This window comes from Zea mays, chromosome 4 (assembly GCF_902167145.1).
Source record: "Zea mays cultivar B73 chromosome 4, Zm-B73-REFERENCE-NAM-5.0, whole genome shotgun sequence".
NCBI lineage: Eukaryota > Viridiplantae > Streptophyta > Magnoliopsida > Poales > Poaceae > Zea > Zea mays.
In genome coordinates this window covers 226806079-226827752 of record NC_050099.1, presented here as the reverse complement: position 1 = coordinate 226827752, position 21674 = coordinate 226806079, and the positions used below count along the sequence as shown (strand labels likewise).

Sequence of the window (21674 nt, the reverse complement as noted above, 5' to 3'; positions counted from 1 at the left end):
TAACCAACTAAATTGTTTGGCCTATGTTACCGAATAACTTTTCCAATTAAAACTAAATGTGATGTTTTAATTTGGTCTATAAAAATAAGATGACTAAAATATGACCTTCACTCAAGTTATAACTTAGATTGAAGTCGAGTCATTTTTATTCTTCTCACATGATTTACATTAAGCAACATAGAATATAGTTCTACTGTTTAATCACCTAGGACTTCAGAAAACCATATCTTTTCAACCGTAACTCCAATTTTAGTGATTCTCAAACCTATGATCTCATAATGATGCATAGAATATTCTTATACTGTTTGTTCTCATCTTTGGTGTATTGTTATTTTTATGTACTCCTTGTCTATTTGTATGTATTGCTATGAGTAGCAGCGAGGTCACGAGAAACCCGAAGACCGACTTGGTGAAAACACCTAGAAATCGCAAGTATAAGGCAAGTTGTGCCCTTGATCACTCTTCTTTACCTAATAATGTTCATGTTAATCACTGTGACATGCTCGGGTTAATTTTATGGGACCTAATAGGTTTCCTAGTTTGTATACCCCACACCTTGCAAACAAATGAACTATTGGGTAGACTCGCTATTGCTCTACCTGGTTTTGGGATTAATGTTATATTGAATTAAGATCATGTTCCATTAATATTGTTGGATTAGTTATTGTTCATGTTAGGATCATTATATTAAATGGAACATGGAGCGGCCACCCGGGAAAACAGTGCTACCACAAGGGTGGAATGGGACATCCTTGGCTGAATAATTAGGAAAGCTAGTGTGAGTTAATCCTTTCCCGAAAGGGGCTAGCGTGGCGGAGTTGTGCAGGTGTAGGGAGGTCCTCAAGTCGGACTGTCTTTTTAGCTTTTTGGACGAGGGATTCCAGCATTGCCTTCGGCCCGGAATCCATAGCGGGTTCTCTCCTCTAGTGGAATTTTGTAAAGGCCTCGCAGCGGATCCCTAGTCATTCACCTTAGAAGTGTCTAAGGGTCTAGCTAACACTAGTAAGAATGTGATCATCAGTGACGATTTTCTAGTGACGCTGGTGACTTCAGTCACAGATTGATACATTTCTATGACCAAATTGACATCTTCGTCAACAATTACAAGGGACGAAGATTAGACTTGAATATTAAAGACGAAAATGAAAGGAACGTCATAGACGAAAATGAAAGGAACGTCACAGATTAATTTGGCTTGATCGGCTGACGTAATGATGAAATAAATTGGTCACAGATGAGTTTTAGTAAAAAACGGCCCACGTGTACACACCACTTGACGGTGTGGGATCCTTGGCCTACATGGGCCGCAGTTTTTTGGGACACAGCCCCCACCTAGCGACGCGGACCCGGCCCAGTACGAAGCGGCAGTTAGTTATTTGGCAAAAAAGGTGCGCCCGCGGAGTTTCGAACCAGGGACCTGCGACTTGCGTTAAATCGTTGCTACCACCAGACTACGCACTTGTTCGTGTATATAAAGAAACTATCCGTCTGTTAACAGGTGTTCCCATCTGTCGTTATGTTAACAGGTTTTCCTAGCCGCCATTCTGCGATCTGCATGGTTCGCCTGTTCTGATTTTTTCCTGCTGCGATCTGCGCTTCTGCGATCGGCCGTCAGGTTACGGCACACAACGACGCCGGCGTCTGTCGTTGTCCGCTTGATCGGCAACTGGGTAGCGTCGCAGCGAACGAGCGATCTTGTCGCCTGATCCATTGATCCAACTGTGTTGGAAGAACGGCGTCGTCTGCAAACAGCGAGGCAGAGAAGCTTCGGGCGCGGCAAAGCAGCGGCGTCTTGCGCATAGCTACGGCGGGCATGGACAGAACAGCGGCAGGGCGGGGAGAAAAGACAAGGTTTGATGTGTTGTGTTTTTGACAATAAGGTTCTATGTGCGTTTGAATTTTATTTCATATATGCATGTGTTTGATGTGGTTTTCAATTTTGTTCAATGTAATCATAGTTATGGAGTTAATGCAAGTTTTAATTTATTGTCAAAATAGATGGATAGAAGATGGGTTTATGGGAAACAATTCACACCTGCATATGTGAAAGGAGTTGAAGAGTTCATGAATTTTGTTACTGAAAGATACCCAGAAGACACAGACATTCGTTGTCCGTGCGTGAATTGTCTTAATCAAAGGTTGCGACCTCAGAGTGAAGTAGAAACTCATATACACATTTATGGAATGTCAGCTACATACATGAGGTGGATTCATCATGGGGAGTCGGCAGATACAGAAGTTGAGGGTATAGAGGAGGATGTCGAAGGATATGATAATGACTTTGGGATACATATGGATGTGGACGATGATGTTTACGATGATGATCATGGAGTACCTGAGATGATCGGTGAACTGTTTGCAGCGGCAGAGGCTGATGGAGAAGAGCCAAGATTTGCAGGAGTTCTTGGAGATTCAAAGAAGGCACTTAGTCCGGGTTCTAGCCATTCAAAATTTTCTTTTATGGTGAGGATGTTGTATATGAAGTCTCGTTATCGAATCAGCAATACATCATTTTCAGCAATGATGAAGCTGATGTCTGATGGATACCCTAACAGTGAGTTGCCAAAATCATATAATGAGGCCATGAAATATCTTAAAGAATTGGGCCTTGGATACGAAAACATCCATGTGTGCAAGAACAATTGTGTGTTGTTTCGGAATGTTAATGCTAAATTGAATGAGTGCCCAGTATGCACGGAGTCTAGATGGAAAGATGAAACTGGTTCGAAGCGGGTTCCACATAAGGTTTTGAGGCATTTTCCACTGTTGCCAAGGTTGAAAAGAATTTTTGCTTCAAAACAAACTTCAAAGGAAACACAATGGCACAAGAAAGTGAGGAAGCCAGTCGCCAATGTGATGAGCCATCCAGCTGATGGGGAAGCGTGGAAGGACTTTGACCGAAAGTACCCAGGTTTTGCAAATGATCCGAGGAACCTGAGGCTAGCCTTAGCTACCGATGGATTCAATCCATTTGGCAACATGAGTACCCAGTACAGTATGTGGCCAGTGCTTGTGACACCGCTTAATCTCCCACCATGGGAATGCGTGAATCCAACAAACCGCTTTATGTCTTTACTCATCCCAGGTCAAAGATGTCCAGGAAAGGATTTTGATTTGTTCCTTGAGCCCCTAATTGAAGAACTGCTGAAGCTATGGAAGGGTGTCAAGACCTATGATGCATGTACTGGTAGGAAGTTCGACCTTCGTGCTGCTGTACTATGGTGTATACATGATTATCCAGCGCTGGCCACGTTATCTGGGCGAACAACAAAAGGGTATTATGCATGTATTTATTGCGACAAGAATCCGTTGTCTATGGCAATAAGGAACAAGTTATGCTACATTGGACATCGTCGTTACCTTAAAAGGACACATTCATGGCGGAATAGCTTGGATTTCAATGGTAAGCGTGAAAACAAAGTTGTGCCTGGCAGGTTCACTGTGGATGAGGTCCTACAAGAGCTAGAGAAGGTGAAAGATGTCAGGCCAGGGAAGCAGGCTAACATTACTGGAAATAAAAAGGAAGCGTAGTAGTGACGGTCCAAAGATTTATAGCCGGAAATCTGGGTTGTGGCAATTGCCATATTGGAAAGATTTGATGCTTCCACATAATCTCGATGTGATGCACATAGAGAAAAATGTATGTGAAAATATTCTTTGCACACTACTTAGTATACCAGGCAAGTCCAAGGACACACATAATGCAAGGCTAGATTTGTATGATATGGGCATAAGACCTGAACTGCACTTGCAACAAGATGGCAACTCGGCCTGCAGGGCTCCACCTGCTCCATATGTGTTGGGGAAGGATCAGAAAGTCGAGTTTTGCAAGTTCCTCAAAGGTATCAAGTTTCCTGATGGATTTGCGGATAACCTAGCAAGATACATAAGTGAAGATGGTTCAAAGGTGGTTGGAAAACTGAAAACACAGTCTTGCCACATACTCCTACAGAGAATCATAGTCGCTGGCCTTAGAGGACTGGTGAGGAAGGATGTATATGAAGCAATTGCAGAGCTGGGGACCTTCTTCAGGGAACTATGTAGTAGAAATCTACGGATAGATGTTGTGCAACGGGTAAAAGGAGATATTCCATTGATCCTATGCAAGCTTGAGAAAATCTTTCCACCTGCCTTCTTTGATGTCATGGTGCACTTGAGTGTCCATCTTCCCGATGAGGCAATGCTTAGAGGACCTGTTCAGTATGGATGGATGTACCCAATAGAAAGGCGACTAGGCACTTTGAAAAATTTTGTAAGGAACAGGGCTAGGCCGGAAGGATCAATTGCTGAGGCATATATGGCAAGTGATACCTTAACATTTTGTTCTAGGTACATGAAGGATGTTGACACTAGATTTAACCAGGATGATGATAGTGGTACAGAGATGCCATTGCCTAATGACATGTCTATTTTTAAGCATGGTGCTACTCTTGTTGGAGCTACTAAGACTGAGTACATTGATGATGCTATCATGAATAAGTTAGTTTGGTATGTGCTACATAATGCTGATGAAGTACAGGAATATTTGACGTAAGTTAGTTTGGTATGTGCTACATAATTTATGTTATGTTTATTAAATTTGAAAATATGCTTATGAATAAAGTATGCCATGCAGTCTGTACAGGGAGGAGCTATCGCAGCAAGGTGCACGTCCAAATGATGTTGATCGAATGGTTCAACAAGGATTTGCAAAGTGGTTTATGTCCCATGTAAGTCACTAAACTTTTATGTTATAGGTTTACTAAAGTTTTGGGTATGCATATGTAATTGCTCAGCTGAGTAATTTTGTTGCAACAGGTTGAGAAGAAGCGTAATGAGAATCCAGAATTGGTTAGCGAAGGACTGTGGGCACTGTCATGTGGCCCAGCTCGGCGAGTTAAGACTAGTACAGCTTGCAAGATTAATGGAGTGCGGTTTAGCACAGTGGATCGTGAGAAGTTCATGCAGACACAAAATAGTGGTATAATGACTGAAGGTGAACATAATGGGGAGAACATAGATTTTTATGGTGTCCTTAAAGAGGTAATTGAGTTACAATATAACTCGAATTATCAAGTTCGTCGGTCGGTGGTTGTATTTCTATGCGATTGGTACAACCAAGTAGGAAAGACTGTGGGCATTCGAGATGACAGCCATTTCAAATCCATCAATGTGCAGTCATTTTGGTACAAGTCCGATCCTTTTATCTTGGCAGACCAAGCGAAAAAGATATTTTACCTGCAAGACACAACTCCACAATGTAAAGATTTCCGAGTTGTGCAGAAATTTGAACATAGGAATATTTATGATGTGGCTGAAAAATATGAGGGCAGTAATGATGTGCATCAGGATGATTATTGTTCTGATACAGAGCATATAGTGCAAGAAGGTGATGATAATCAGGTTCTGCACAATGTTGAAGGTGGAGAAGCCAGTCTAATTGAAGGCAATTTAGAGGAACTAATAAGAAAAAAGAAGGAAGTTGCTATTATTCTTGAAGATAGTGAGGATGAGGAGGAAGATGATACAATGTTTCAATATTTTAATGATGGTGGCGACGACAACAATGATGACATGTCCATAGAAGATGAAGATGAGGATTTCTAGTATTGATAGTTGATTTATGAATTGTTCAGTTGATCCTTTGATTTGATACTTTCTACCACCTTGACACAAGGAATTGTAGTGGCAGTTTAGAATCTGAACTTTGAACTTTGGACTGGGCAACTTTGAACTTTGGACTGAGCAGAGTGTACAATCTGAACTGGGCAGCAATCTGAACTGGGCAGCAGAGTTTACTCAGAACACCCAGCAATCTGAACTGGGCACTTTACAATCTGAAAATGCAGAAATCTGAACTGGGAAGTTTACAATCTGAACTGGGCATTACTGTCAACAGTTGATGCTTAACTATGGACTGGGCAGATCTCTGAACTGGGCATAACAAAAAAATGCAGAAATCTGAACTGGGAAGTTTACAATCTGAAAATGCTATAATTTGCCACTGTGAACAGAGAACAGTTTATGCTTACATCCTGGACAGAGAACAGTTTATGCTTCTAATGAACAAACGTGACTGGTCCAATGGTAACTCCTTGCTACTGTGCGCTCTGTTACTGGGCAGAAACATGCAGAAATCTGAACTGGGCGCTCGGTTACATCCTGGACAGAGAACAGTTTATGCTTACATATAACTGGTCTCTGTTACTAACGAACAAACGTGACTAGTCCAATGGTAACTCCTTGCTACTGTGAACCCTTGCGTCTTGTGTTCGAGCTTGGGATAGGTAGGTTTTTTTTGTTTTGTTTACATTTTTCAATCATTTTTGTATTTTGCTTTTATTTATTTACATGTATAGCACCAGTTTCTCCAAATCATTTCAACCTTTTTTTTTGGGTGTTGATGGAGGTGTACCATGATGTTTTGTGCCGGTGCAATTTTTAGAACTAGTTTAACTATTAATGTAAGTATTTGTTATTTTACTAAAGAATAAGTGCTAAAAAACCTTAGGTGGCTAGAAAAATCTAGAAACTTGCATGTACACTTCATTTTGGTGTACAATGTTGACAAAATAGTTTCAACTCATTCGGACAAAGTGGTGACACACATCCTAAGAAAGGCATACATCTCTCATATAAGGCTAATTACTAAGTGAGAGATGTTCATGCTTGTGATGGATCTATACTACCACTTTCTCCAAACCATTTTAAACTTTAATGGCATGTTTATTGAACCAACCTATGATGTTGTGTGCAGTTATGCATTTTTCAGACCTAGTTTACTAATTACTGTAATTATTTGTTGTATTTCGTAAAGATATTTGTTACAATACCATAACCTAGCTAGAAAAATCTAAAAACTTGCATGGACCATTCATTTTGGTGTACAATGTTGACAAAATAGTTTCAACTCATTCGGACAAAGTGGTGACACACATCCTAAGAAAGGCATACATCTCTCATATAAGGCTAATTACTAAGTGAGAGATGTTCATGCTTGTGATGGATCTATACTACCAGTTTCTCCAAACCATTTTAAACTTTAATGGCATGTTTATTGAACCAACCTATGATGTTGTGTGCAGTTATGCATTTTTCAGACCTAGTTTACTAATTACTGTAATTATTTGTTGTATTTCGTAAAGATATTTGTTACAATACCATAACCTAGCTAGAAAAATCTAAAAACTTGCATGGACCATTCATTTTGGTGTACAATGTTGACAAAATAGTTTCAACTCATTCGGACAAAGTGGTGACACACATCCTAAGAAAGGCATACATCTCTCATATAAGGCTAATTACTAAGTGAGAGATGTTCATGCTTGTGATGGATCTATACTACCACTTTCTCCAAACCATTTTAAACTTTAATGGCATGTTTATTGAACAAACCTATGATGTTGTGTGCAGTTATGCATTTTTCAGACCTAGTTTACTAATTACTGTAATTATTTGTTGTATTTCGTAAAGATATTTGTTACAATACCATAACCTAGCTAGAAAAATCTAAAAACTTGCATGGACCATTCATTTTGGTGTACAATGCTGACAAAATAGTTTCAACTCATTCGGACAAAGTGGTGACACACATCCTAAGAAAGGCATACATCTCTCATATAAGGCTAATTACTAAGTGAGAGATGCTATTGCAAGTGAGAGATGTATAGTACCACTATGTCAAAAATATTTCAAAATATTATAACATGATCATAAACCAAACTAATGTGTCCATGAATAGATAATTGCAAAAAAAACATAGAGATAAATAAAAACAAAGAATTAATATAAAATGGTAGGCAAAAAACAAAAAAAGTCTCCTTGCAGGCGCTTGAACCTAGGAGCTTGGTCATATAGTTAGCAGGTCAAACCATTGAGCTATGCACGTGTTTTTGATATATACCCAGCGCTAGTATACTTAAACGCATTAGCCTCCGCATTGCCAAACACATTGGGCGCCAAAAACATTTTCGTCGTCGTCACTAAAACAGACTCCGCTCTCATCCTCTATCTCCCGCACTCCTCTTATTTCTCCCCCACTCTTCTTTCTCCCCCACTTCTCCAAACCTAATCGCCGCCGCCGGGACACGACGGCTGTCGACGACCTGCCCCCTCGACCAGGTACCTCACTGCCGCCGCTGGGACGCATCCGCCGTCGACGACCTGCCCCCTCGACCAGGTACCTCACCGCCGCCGCCCTTACCTCTCATCGCGTCGATGAGCTGCGTCGTCGCCGACTTCACTCGCCGCATCCCGCTCTATCTTATTGCCATCCGCATTTCTCTCGCCCCTTCCACCTAACACGCCCCATCCACATTGCTCTCGCTAACCCCTAAACCCTAACATCGCTGGATTTGGGTCATCGCAGACGACCTTGATGGTGAACAAAAGGAGGCACAGAAGTCAGAAAGGTCCAACCCCTAAACCCTAACCATCGCTAGATTTAGTTTAATTATTCATTCGTTGTTATCAGAGATATTGTAAATTGATTTATGTAATCATTGTGCACTGATACAGTTGTGTTTGGTTCCTTACATTGTGTTATATGCAGTCACATCCATGTTTTAGTAGAGAACTTATGTTTCTAGTACTGGTAGACAAGGTTCAAGAAAGCGCGATTAGGCGTGCGATTAGGCGCAGTTAAGCGCTGAGCAGAGGGTCAACGCATCGCTTACCTACTAAGCGGGCAATTAAGCGCTGGCCCTGCTTAATCGTGCCCATTCGGCATGTTTAAGGGATAAGAGGAGGGAGAGGAAGAGGAGGAACACCTCCGGGGTCAATCCAGCAGGCAGCAAATCGACAGATCGATGAGAGAGAGAGAGAGCGGACGGACCTACGATGGCTGCAGGCAGCAGATTGGTGAGAGAGAGGCGAAGCGGCTTCACGGTAGAGGTGAAGATCGCACGAGGGAGGAGAGGCTTCGGGAGAGGGAGCCGGAGAGCGTACGGCACAGAGGAGGATAGGCTTCGGGAGAGGGAGGCGGAGAGCACAGGGCGGCGGCGCGGGGCGTGGAAGGAGGCAGCAGAGTACTAGGTCATCACGGGAGAGGGGTTTTGCGTTGAGCCTCCTGGCAGGTGGGCCTAGTGGGCTGCAGACTCATGAAGAGAGGAGGTGGGGGTTAAGGGCTGCTGCAGGGTGGCCCAATATCATGTATTTTTTTCTCTTTTTAACAAAAATGATTAAGCACGATTAATCACGCTTAAGCATTTTCACCACCATACCGCTCGCTCAGCGCTTAGTGCTTTCTTGAACCTTGTTGGTAGAAAGAGATGAGAATATCTTCACTTTTTTTGTTCATCAGCTTGTGTAAATCTACATCGCCTAATCAATGTACTAGCTAGTACTTTGAACATTGTTTAAGCCTGCATAAAGATTTCCACAACCAAACAGGGGAAACACTACAGTTATAGTGCAACCACAATTATGAACTTGCACAATCATAACCAAGCTTCATAATGACTGAATCTACACATCTTATCTATTTTCTTTTAGTCAAATCCTTCCCTGCAAATAGTAGTACCTCTTAGCTTTTAGTAAAATCCTTTACATTATCTAATACACACAGTATGCTTGTTCTTATCTATCTTGCAAGTAGTTCAACATGAGCGAACTGCTTATGAGAGAAGACGGGATAAACAAGTGGAGGAGAATATAAAGAAGATGCAAGATTTGGGTCTGAACAAATATACTTCTGTTCTAAATAATTCTGTCTCACCATCTGCATCAACAAAGGGGAAACATGCAGCAAACAAGATAAATAATAGTTCAGATTCGGATTCATATGTCTCTTTCTATCTCCTTGACGATGATGATCAAGGAGATACTGATGATGACAGTGAATATTATGAGCAGCCAAAACCCCTGGCAATGAAGGTGCTCCTTCTATCTTCAAAGTAGTGGATGCCAAATAGTTGCATTGCATTTCAATGTTTTTAATCTGGTGTTTAATATATGCTCATGCTTTTAGATTCATCTTCTTTATTTCATACCTCTTAATTAATATATGGTCTTGCTTTTAAATGCACATGACTATTTTTTTGTGGACAGTATCCTAGAAGAGGTAGAAACACAACCCTTGCTTCAAAGAAGAAGATAGACCCCAACATGCATGGCTCCAGGCATTAGGTTCAGCAAGAGAGTGAGGGCAGGTGCACAACCAGAGGAGCAATCTTCAAAAAGGCTTCACTCTACAGAGACAGATGGCCAAAATGTACAGGAACCAACAGATGGAAATGATCACATACCAAATAGCCCTACTACACCTGGACTTGCTGATCATTTCAGCAGAGCTGCAGAGGAAGCCATGGCATCTGCTGCTCATGACAGTACAGGTGATGCTGAAGGCAACAGCCGTACTACACCTGGACTTGCTGATCATTTCAGCAGAGCTGAAGAGGAAGACATGGCATCTGCTGCTCATGACAGTACAGGTGATGCTCAAGCCAATGTAGCTAGAGATGAAGAAACTGAAGGCAAGTTCTATTTTTTCAGTCAAATAAGGCATCTCTTTTGCTGATTTGCATGAAACAAAACAATTTCATTATTCAATAAAAGTGAATTATATTTTGTAGCTCCTACACAGCGAGCACCAAGGAGATCCAGGGCAGCAACCAAGGGAAAACAACTGGACAGGATGACTAAAGTTATGCAAAGGAGACTGCCCATAGATGTTGAGGAAGGCAAAAAAAGGCCACATGAACCTGTTCAAGCTGCCAAGTTTGCATCAGAGGCTGGCATCATTATTCGGGAAACCATGCCTATCCTAACTCGTTGGAAAGATTACAAGGACGACCAGAAATACTACAACAGCTTTGTGTCACAGCTAAATGTAAGTGCATTCCTGATTCTATGGTTCACTTGTATACTGCTTAACCTGAATTGACTAACTATGGAATTGTCATATGCATAGGGGCGCTTGTCCGTTAACACTGAGGACAAGGAAACAAAGGAAGCTTGCACCGATATGCTACGCTCTGCGGTAAAAAAACCAGCGTTATCGGCTCAAGCAGAAATACTTCAATGGTGTACCTGCAAATGAGATTAGCACAACTTCTCTTGTATCTTACATGACTGATGAACAGTGGAGGGCATTAGTTGCAAAGTGGTCTGATCCAAAGAACATGGTATGGGTATCTTGTCATATATTGTTCTTTCACTATACGTTTGCAAAGGATCTTCGCATATTGAACCTATGATCTAATCTGACATGTTCATTCTCTTGTAGGAAATAAGTGAAAAGAACAAGCAGAACCGCAGTCAAGTCAAGTTTCATCAGGCTACGGGTTCTCGCTGCTATGTGGCACACTTACATGCATATGTAAGTAACTATTACCTTGTACTACTACCTGCACTTTTGCACTCAACTTCTATTGCATTTGATCTGAGCAAACTTCGCTATGATTGTTTATCCACGAAACAGAAGCAGAAGAGAAACTGAGAAGAACCCAGCTTAGATCAGATTGAAGAACTAGATGCGGTGGACGCCTTCAAGACCTGTCATACCAGCTCCAAACGTGGCCTGAGTGAACCGGCAAGAGAAGCACTTGTAAGTTCATTTGTTTGCTTTATTTAGTGTAATTTTTATGAGATCATATGAGGGAGGCTGGCTGTGGGTCGATGGAACGAAGGGGAGTGAGATTGCCTGTCCCATCCCAGGGGAGTTCAGATCATAGTCTATTTTGTCTGCCATTTGTCTGCCATCAAATTTCTGAAATGAAAGTAAATATCATAGTCTATTTTTTGTAGGACCCGTGCACTAGAAATGTATAGGTTTTAGAGTCTTTGTTAAGCAAATCTGCTATAATTTGTAACTGTTTTCACATTATTTTTCATAGTCTATTTATAGAGGGCATGTTTGGTTTGTGCCTAAACGTGCCACACTTTGCCTAAGGTTAGTCGTTCGAATTGAATAACTAACCTTAGGCAGAAAAGTTAGACAAAGTGTGGCAATTGAGGTAACAAACCAAACATGCCTAGAGTCTTTCAAATGTATAGCTTTTAATTTGCCATCAAATGTATAGCTTTTAAGCAAATCTGCTATAATTTGTAACTGCTATAATCTGCTATAATTTGCCATCAAATGTATAGCTTTTAGAGTCTGTCAGTCTATTTTTCATAGTCTTTGTTAATGCCTTGTAGGCTATAATTTGTAACTGCTATAATCTGCTATAATGTGCACTAGAAATGAAAGTCACTGTTTTCACATTATTGTCAGCATCTTGCTGTTGCTCATTAGCATTAACATGTTACTGTTTCTGTCCATGATATTTCAGTCTCATATGGAGGCTTTGAGGGCTGAACCTGTTGCTGAAGATGAGATGCCAGCATCCAGTGTGCACCTTGTGTCGAAGGTGCTGTCCTAGAGCAGCTCACACCAATTCCTGAAAAGCGTCGGCATCAAAACATCGGCAACCTCCAAGGCATCATCATCAAATCATAGTGAGCTTCGGGAACAACTTGCAGCTGAAGCGACGGCTGCTGTTCAAGGTGAACTCGACCAGCTCAGGAAGAAATGTGAAGAAGCTGAGGAACAGCAGGCGAGGACACAAAGGGAGTTGGAGGAGTACAAGAAGATAACAGAGAAGAATAGCAAGGAGATGGAGGAGACCAATGTGCTCATCAAGAAGCTCTTGTCCTTGCATGGTAACTCTTCTTCGACATGAGGGCTGCTAGTCAGAGCTGCTGTTTTTGGCCTGTTCTTTGACATGAGGGTACCCAAAAACTCTAGTTGCTCGTGGGTGTCAACTTTTGATTATATGTTGTTATGTTTGTGCAAACTCAACTGAAATGTGAAGTCAAGTGGTGATGCTGTGAACTGAGTTTAGTGTTGTCCACTTAGTTTGTATGCGCACTGGAATACTAGTTGTATTCATCTATGGAATATGGAATTGTGTGCTCATTCCTCTGTTCTAGTATATTTTGCAATTTCTAATTAAATTATTCTCTGCACATCTGTGACCAAACTGGTGGCATATAATAAAACATATGCCACGTCAGCTGCCACTGTACTAGCCACGTCAGCGTTGACGTCAGCGCTGACGTCAGCTGCCACGTCACTAGCCACGTCAGCGCTACGTCATACGCATCAGCACCTTCCAAACGGCTGTTAATGACCAAACCACGGCTCTATCTGTGACGATACCGTACCGTCACAGCAACCAAACGGCGTTAACAACGCCATCAGTTTGCTCGGGCAGACGACGAATTATGACGGAAAAGTGCCTTCCTCTATGACCACAACTGATCGTCATAGAATGAATTCACTTCCATGACAACGCGGCTTTCGTCACAGAATGTATACACATCGATGACGAAACTGGTAGTCCGTCACAACACAACAAATGTGACGCGACCCCTATGACCAAATCGAACTCGTCACAAATTCGTCACAAACCTTTATCTGTGACGATATATACACATGCAGTGACGCAATACGAACGTCATCGATGATAAGATCTCTACTAGTGTAACCCTGGCTAAACGGGAAACACGTCTTGTCAGTAAAGATGTGCAACCTCTGCAGAGTGTAAAACTGGTACATCAGTCGTGCTCACGGTCATGAACAGCTCGGACCCTCATATGATTAATTTATGGAATTAAACTTAATCTGTCATATGCATTGCATTGTGGGTTTTATTATTAATTGTGATCTCTTATTTATTTGGGTTGATAACTACTTTTTACTTAGTAATGCTAATAAAAGTTTGACCAACTTTAAAAGCAATGCTCAGCTTTAACCATCTTCTTTGGTAAGCCTAACACCTCACATAAGCCCCCACCATAAGTGAGCTCATGCACATTATTCCCCACAACTTGTTGAACGATGAATGTGAGCTCACCCTTGTTGTACTCACATCTCTCCAGATCAAGGACAGGTACCGCAAGATGAGGAGCATGAAGAATATCGCGATGAGTTCGTGAGAGGTCTAGGTCGTCGTCTCCCAGTCAACTATGGTTGCTGGATCGTTGTCTTCTTATGATGTAATTATTTAATTATTTTGTATAGAACTCCATTATATAGTAAAGATGTGACATTTGTTTCTGTACCATGTGTCATCATATATGTGAGACTTGATCCTAGCACACATTTGATTCGCGCCCGGGTTCGCCCCTTAAATCCGAGTGTGACAATTTTGTATTAAACGGAACATGGAGTGACCACCTAGGATAATTGTGCAACCACGAGTGCTATCATGGCTCTAGCTTTGGTAAATATCTTTATAGACTTAGTGCTTAGCAACCCTACCTGAAAGATGGGCAAGAGGGGGCGACAGTGCTTTGATGGCAGCTCACATTAACATGGGGTAGTAGTTTTGGCTAAGGTACCTGGCCTAGAGGGTCACCAATACTGACGTGAAAACCTTAGCGGGTGGCTTTGTACTAGGAATATTTTGTGAAAGTCTCATAGTGGACCCCTAGCCATTCATATCGATAGTGTTTAAGGGCCCGTACAACCCAGACTAGAGGGGATACACGACTCGTGGGTAAAGTTGTACCACCTCTGCAGAGTGTAAAACTGATATGTCACTCATGCTTACGGTTAAGAGCAACCTGGACCCTCACATGATAATTGAACTTAAAGATGGAGACTAAATCGTGATCCCGTGGTTTTTAAGTGGTTTGCTTAAGTGATTTTACTTAACGGGGCGTTTGGATCTCTTCATTTTAGTGGATTTGGAATTCACTCAATAAAGTAACTTATTTAGTTTGGAATTTGATATTCCACCACTTTCCAAAGTTCAGATATAAGTCTATCTCAAATTCATAGGGTGGAGGGTGGGAAATGGTTTTATGCATTAGTAGAATTGGTTTCTACTCTATAACTTACATGACACTCTTCGTATCACTCCTCTATTGTAAAAATGTAGCACATAAATATCTCCGACATCTTACTAATAATAGTATACAAATATATTTTGCATAAAACCAAATTACCTTAATTGATATATGCCTAAATTACTATTATTAGAATGGAATTCAATTCCAATAATCCAAACGGGGCGTAAGTGTTTTTGAGATATACTCATATGCTCATGATTAATTGAGATTTTAGGATACACTTATAATTAGTAAGATATGTGTTGTTAATAAAATATTGACCAACTAAAATGCTTACCGCGTAACGCGCCGATGTGGTTGCCTTGCCCTGGCACCTGGTGAAAGAGATCTTCAAATCCCTTGGTTGGATGAATGATTTTGTGTTTTTCTATTTGAAGAAAGAGATCTTTAAAATTGAAGATGATTAGATGAATGATTTACTATATGAATAAAGAGATGTTCAAATCTCTTGATGATGAGACCGTTTCTAGAAAATTTTAGCGTCTCAAAACTAGAAGAATGCAATTATCTAGGGCCACAGCCACAAGATTGGCAACTTAGCGATTTATTGGCTACATAATTTTTAGCAATATACTTTCCTTGTATTGGTGTTTATCTAATACACAATTTTTCCAATTGTACATTGGATTTTTATTGGCAATTAGGTGCATCAAAAATGTATTTCCGATATCTATATCATTTTGGAACATTCCTGGCATTATCACTTAACATCCATATTATTATCATGAAACTATTTTTTATCTAATAATTTATCTTTATAGGGTTGTCCTACCTAAAATTTCATGGAGCGTTGGCCACTGTCCATGCGTGACGTAATTTGGCGAAGACACGTCCTTCATCTGGTGCGCATGTGCTTGCCACCCCTTCCCTCTTGCTCGCTCTTAGATTGGATCACAAATTGCGATCCCTTCTTTTTTTCTGTTAAGACTGGAAGAAGTTTACCAGTGTTCTGTAGACAGGTAAGAATAAAGAGAAAATCTCTTCAATGCCATCCAAACTTATACTAATCTCTTCAATGCCATCAAATTTTATAGCTTTCCTTCAATACCATCAAATTTAAATTCTAATCCCTTAAATGCCATTGCCGTTAGTTTCAAGTTAACGCCGTTAGTTCTATTTAAAGCAAATCTCTTCAATGCCATCAAAATCTATATCAATCCCTTCAATGCCACTAGAAATTGGTTTGATCTATTTAGATTTTAAAAATTCTAAAATAAAAAAATATGGACCAATTCCACACTTTTTAAAAACTTTAGTAATATTTTTTTGTAAACACCAAAAATTACTCCGCTATATCTGTTCGGTCTATTTGATTCCTAATATTTTTTTCAAATTAACAACAAACACTAATGATAACAGATGGAGATAAATTTTAAAATCAATGTGGTATATTTGCGTTTCAAAATTTTTGGGTTCAAAAAATTTTCTATTCTGAAAATTTTAAAACTCAAATAGATCGAACCAATTTCTAGTGGCATTGAAGGGATCAGTATAGATTTTGATGGCATTGGAGGGATTTGCTTTAAATATAACTAACGGCGTTAACTTGAAACTAACGGCAATGGCATTTAAGGGATTAAAATTTAAATTTGATGGCATTGAAGGGAAGCTATAAAATCTGATGGCATTGAAGGGATTGGTATAAGTTTGGATGGCATTGAAGGAATTTTCTCAAGAATAAAGGCAAGCATGTGCTTCTATGCACAGCATCTTTCAGCCGCAATCAAATGCCTTGTCTGAAAGGAAAGAGAATTAGTAGAGGCACCGGTGCATGTGGCACGCAATTATCTCCGGATCCATGCCTTTGCTGGATGCAATTGAGTGAGGCGTGGTTCAACAGCATGCATGCATCACCGCCATTGTACTGGTCACATTTTTTTAGGGAAAAAATGATGGAATAAAACAAATCCCGGTGATCTACATCCCTGCCATCTTGGCTGGCAGAAACGAGAGTGCTGCTGAATTCAAACACAGCTAATACTTGGTTCCCTGTTCTCTTGCTCCAGTCAACTACTTCCATCCACCAGGATGTAGATCCTAATGCTGGTCATCTCAACTTCTAGAACCCGAGTACGTGACACCTTTGCAGAACAGCATTAGCGTTTCTTCGTGTCCAAGAACCAAAAAAGTGGGAGCAAAAAACATGATGAATCACACAGCCTAAAAAAAAGGTGGTCTCCACCAACCCCATTTCTATCATGCCTGTCAGGCCTGGAAAATTCTACTCGCTGTGATCATGTAACAGCAGCTTCTCGCTGATATTTCTGTGATCGACGACTGCTAATTTACATTAAACAAAATACAGTACAATCCCGATTTCGATCCTACACATTTGGAGAAACAATTGATTTTCATGTTGCTCATGTAACCAGATACAGTGATCACGAAATTTTACAAAGAGGAAAAATGGTGAGACTAGAATCGCCAAGGAAAACAAAAATCTAGTACAGTGGCCGTGGAATTAGACCAATGGGTCCTTATTGGTTCAATTGGTCAAGAGCCTCCAAGAGCACAGGTCTGAAACGGTTGCAGTCAAGCCTTACATTCTGTGTATCCATGAAGGTCTGCCTGACGAACTCGAACCCGTTCTTGTGGAACGCAAGCGGGTTTCTGAAGATCTCGTGGTCCAAAGGGTACTGCTCCGTGAGGCTGCTCTCGTGCACGCCGATGCTGTAGTGCTTGTACCTCAGGCCCATCTGTTCTGCTGGGTAACCAAAATCGATCCTGCATATCCCATCTAGGGCGCCCCAAGGTACAATCTGGATCAGTGTGGCGCCGTGCGGAAGGAACACGCAGTTTGTGAGCCCGGCGCCATGGACGCCCATCATCACGTCCACAGAATTAACTACCTTGGCGAAATGGCCGACGTTGGAGTTCACATTGGCCTCTTCAACCACCACCTCGTAGCCGATCTCCTCAGCCATGGCCACGATCTCCTTAAGATTGAGGAACATCCTTGTCCTTTGCCTCGAGATAATCAGCAGCCTTGGCTTCCTGGTCTGTGGGGTCTCACCAGGTGCTCTCACTGCATCCCTAGGCAGTGAGTAGGTCCTGCGCATGAACTGGTTGAAGTCCACCATTGAGTAATTGTGTGGAGCCTTTAACGGGTCGATTGTGAACTCCATGTAAGCATGAAGGCCGACAATGGCATGGTTGAAGCAATGCACTTCGTTGTCTTTGTTGAAATCAATCAAGGGGTACTTGGTTAGCTTCTCAAACACCACAGCATACTTCCTTGTCCACCAAATAGCCATGTCTGTGATTAGGAACTGAACTTCACCATTGAACTCGCTTGCAGTCGTGAAAAGGGGGACAAGCACGTCGGTGAAGTCATGGAATAGATTTCCGGTGTATCCAGTCAGAGCAAAGATCACAGCAGGCACGTCATGGTACTTGGAACACTCAGGTGCCACTATGCTGGATTTCACTGTCACCTCTGTAATATGATTGAGGCATAATTCATCACCTTTGCGAGGGTAAGGCTTAATTTTCCATTGTTCGTTTCTCTTTGAACCTGAACTCGTAGGTTCCATGTATATGACCGAACTGCCATTTGGGTGTATTCTGATGTTACCTCTCATCTCACAGACATTTGCTCTGAAGTTTGAGAAATCACACAATGGTTTGTCCCGCTCCATATTATCCAATGCTGAAAAATGGACAACTGTCAGTGGAGTAGACAAAATCAAACAAGATTGACATATATGGCATTTTTTTCATTGTTAATGTGCAGAACGCCCATCAATCCAATTGAAGGATGAATAACTAGAAAGTACAAAGTGGTTTGTCGATCAATTCTTTTTATTATAACCAGAACCAGCAGACTCTGAATGATATATTCTTTTTTTTTCTCTCAGCACACATTTTATTAATCTAAGAAATTACTAACCTGCTTGATGAGATCTGTCTCGACCATTTCTCTGGTCAACATCTGGAGTGAGATTAAATTCTGTATCTGTTTTGCCATATGCAACAACATCAGCAGGACGACAAAAACACCATGAACAAGTACCAGCACCGTTATGTGTAATAAGTATAAAAAAAGCATACTGATCTAAACCAATGGCACAAAAAAATCACGAAGATGCAATAAAAAAGAAATCACACTCATCTTTCCCCTTATAGGTTATTGACTCGGTTATACATTGACTATCCTACAGCTCAGTTACAAATTACAATACATACATGGGCTATCCTACATAAGTCAACATCACAGGATTTGGCTGCAATTATGTACTTGGTTATACATTGTCTATCCTACAAGCTCGGTTATGATACATACATGGGCTATCCTACATAAGTCAACATCACAGGATTTGACTGCAGTGGCATCTCAACGATTGGCAGAAGTAGAAGAGGAGTTTTTTACCCAAGCATATGGGTGGAAGTTTAGTGTACGGATTGACTCTGTGTCATGGTTATATAGAAGCCAGGAGTGGTACAAGGTTTTTATATCATTTCAAGGTAACAATCTTGAAATTAATAAAGCTTCCCTGATGAAAAAAAGAAAGAAAGAAATCCGTTTGGTCTCTCACCTTCCTGTTTGCCATTGTCGGTGCCGTCAGTGGCATCGTGAATGGTATAATTCGAAACAGTTGGGAGGGTCAACTTGTGCTGCTGGTGCTCTTTGTGTCCCTCTTGCTGGCTTTTCCTTCCCCGGTCGTCTTCCCCAGCTACAAAGATGCCACCAGCAAAGATTCAGAGGTAAAGAACACCAGTTTCACTAAAAGAGCCTGAACCCTAGCGATGTGCCGATGTCACACTCGCTAATCGAATACGAGCCCAACGAGCAGGGATGAGCAAGGCTAGAGCCAGAAAAATAAATTCTTGACGGATCGGAAGGTGACGCCTCACCTAAAATCTCAGATGTAGTGGCTTCCTGTGCCCTTTTTCTCTGCTCGGGCTCACTAGCGAGCATCCGTTCCTCCTCGGCAGTGGTCCCTGAGATAAAGCGAAGGCTCAGTGCTATGGCATCTCAATCGAAAAAAAACCCAATATAAGCAAATGCATTGGTGTGGACTAGACCGCAAGATTCGCCCAAGGGGAGGAGATAATTAAGTGGGGGATGAGCAAGTTTTCACCTCGGGCATTGGCGTTGGCTCTGGCTTTGGCGCTGGCTTCCTCGCCGTAGGTATCGTCTTCGACCACCTTTGGATCTCCGGTGGCTGAGGCGAGAGTTTCGGCGGATCTCCCCTCGTCGGCGTCAACCCGCTGGCGGATCAAGAGCGAGCGCGGCGCCTGGTCCACCGACAGCCTGCCGTTCACTGAAATAAGATTCATCCATCAGCACCGTTTGTCCATGGATTCCAAGAGAACGAAGAAGCGTGAACAAATGAACGAAGCTTGAACAAATGGCAGTGGGCCTGGACAGCCCGGCGCTTACGGTTGAAGAGGAGCGCGTCGGGCTTGGAGACGACAACGAAGGTGAGAGTAACGAGGAAGAAACCGATAACGAGGACGAGTAGACGCAGCCGCCGCGACTCGTGCCGGAGGCTCCTCACCAGTTTCGCTCGCTCCACCGCCTTCATCTCCTCCCTTTCCTCTCTCCTCCACCACCGCCCAAACGAGCTCCGGCGTAACGCCTAGCTCGCTCGCTTTGGAGGAAAAGCGAGTGGGAGGAGAGGAATGGGCAAACACGGATCGGTATGGACGCGAGCGTCGTATTTGACCACAGATGCGGAACGGCGGAGGTGAAGTGGGAAAGGGTGAAGTGTTCGGCTTGTCGGGTGCAAGCTGGAACAGTGGAACGGGATGCATTGCTGAATGCTTGCCTTTGGTTCCTAGTACTTTTTGTGGTCAGCTTTGGTTTGGTATGCCGTATGCAAAGCTGGCTCCCTTCTTCTTGACCAACATATCACCTATTAATCCTGCCAAGGCTTTGTGTAAATGCACTAAGCTAATAGTCAGCTGGGTAAAAAAAATGCTAGTGAAATTAACTAGTTGGTTAACTATTAATTTATTTTAACTAGATTGAACCGTCTAATAACTAATAGATAATTATGTAGCTAGAGCGTTTGGATGTCTACAACTAAAAATAGCTAATAACTGAACTATTAGGTATTTTATTTGGATATCTCTAACTAATTTTAACAGCTACTATTAGCTTTATTGTATTTAAACAGGACCTAAGTCCTTATCTATCGCGGCATTGGAGACAACTATTAACATATAGTCACATTAACGTCATATTAGTTTTTATTTTACATATTTTTATTATAATATATTAAAATAAAAAGTCATCCAAATATGTAAATTAAACAAATAAAAATTAAAAACAATTAAAATATATAATTTAGAAAAATATTAAAAAAACATATAATTTATAAAGATAAAATATAATTGTTACTATATTCTATATATACTCTACTAAATTATCTTAGAGCTCGTCATATATTGGACTAGCATAGATGGTGACTTCACGTTGAAGGATGGATGTAGAGCTGATCAGCACTTTGGAGGTGATAGTTGGTGATGTAACAGAGGATTCGACTCTCTTGTAGTCGTCTATGTCATATATATATATACTCCTCCAGACGGTGGTGTTTGGATCAATCAGATTAAATTTTAGCCTCGTCACATCAAATGTTTGAATAGATATTAAATATAATTTAATTATAAAACTAATTATATAGATAAGGACTAAACGCTAAGACAAGTCTATTAAGTATAATTAGTCCATGAGTCGATCATGTGATGTTATAGTAAATATTTTCTAATCATGAATTAGTTAGGCTTAATAAATTTTTCTCATCATTTAGCCTTTATCTATGTGATTAGTTTTATAATTAGACTATATTTAGTACTCATAATTGGCATTCAAACATTCGACAAGAACAGACTAAACTTTAGTCAGTGGA

General features: G+C 41.2%; 1 protein-coding gene across 1 annotated transcript; it reads right to left on the bottom strand.

Annotated features, from left to right (window-relative positions):
* Positions 1–17048: 17048 nt before the first annotated feature.
* On the bottom strand, positions 17049–20623 carry LOC103654684 (Glycosyltransferase family 61 protein). The gene is made up of 6 exons (XM_008681528.3): positions 20201–20623; positions 19899–20081; positions 19672–19758; positions 19353–19490; positions 18707–18772; positions 17049–18466 (listed from the first exon to the last, which is right to left on the bottom strand). Exons 1-6 carry the CDS (start codon positions 20343–20345, stop codon positions 17295–17297), a joined length of 1791 nt encoding a protein of 596 aa, XP_008679750.1. The 5' UTR covers positions 20346–20623; the 3' UTR covers positions 17049–17294.
* Positions 20624–21674: the final 1051 nt, after the last annotated feature.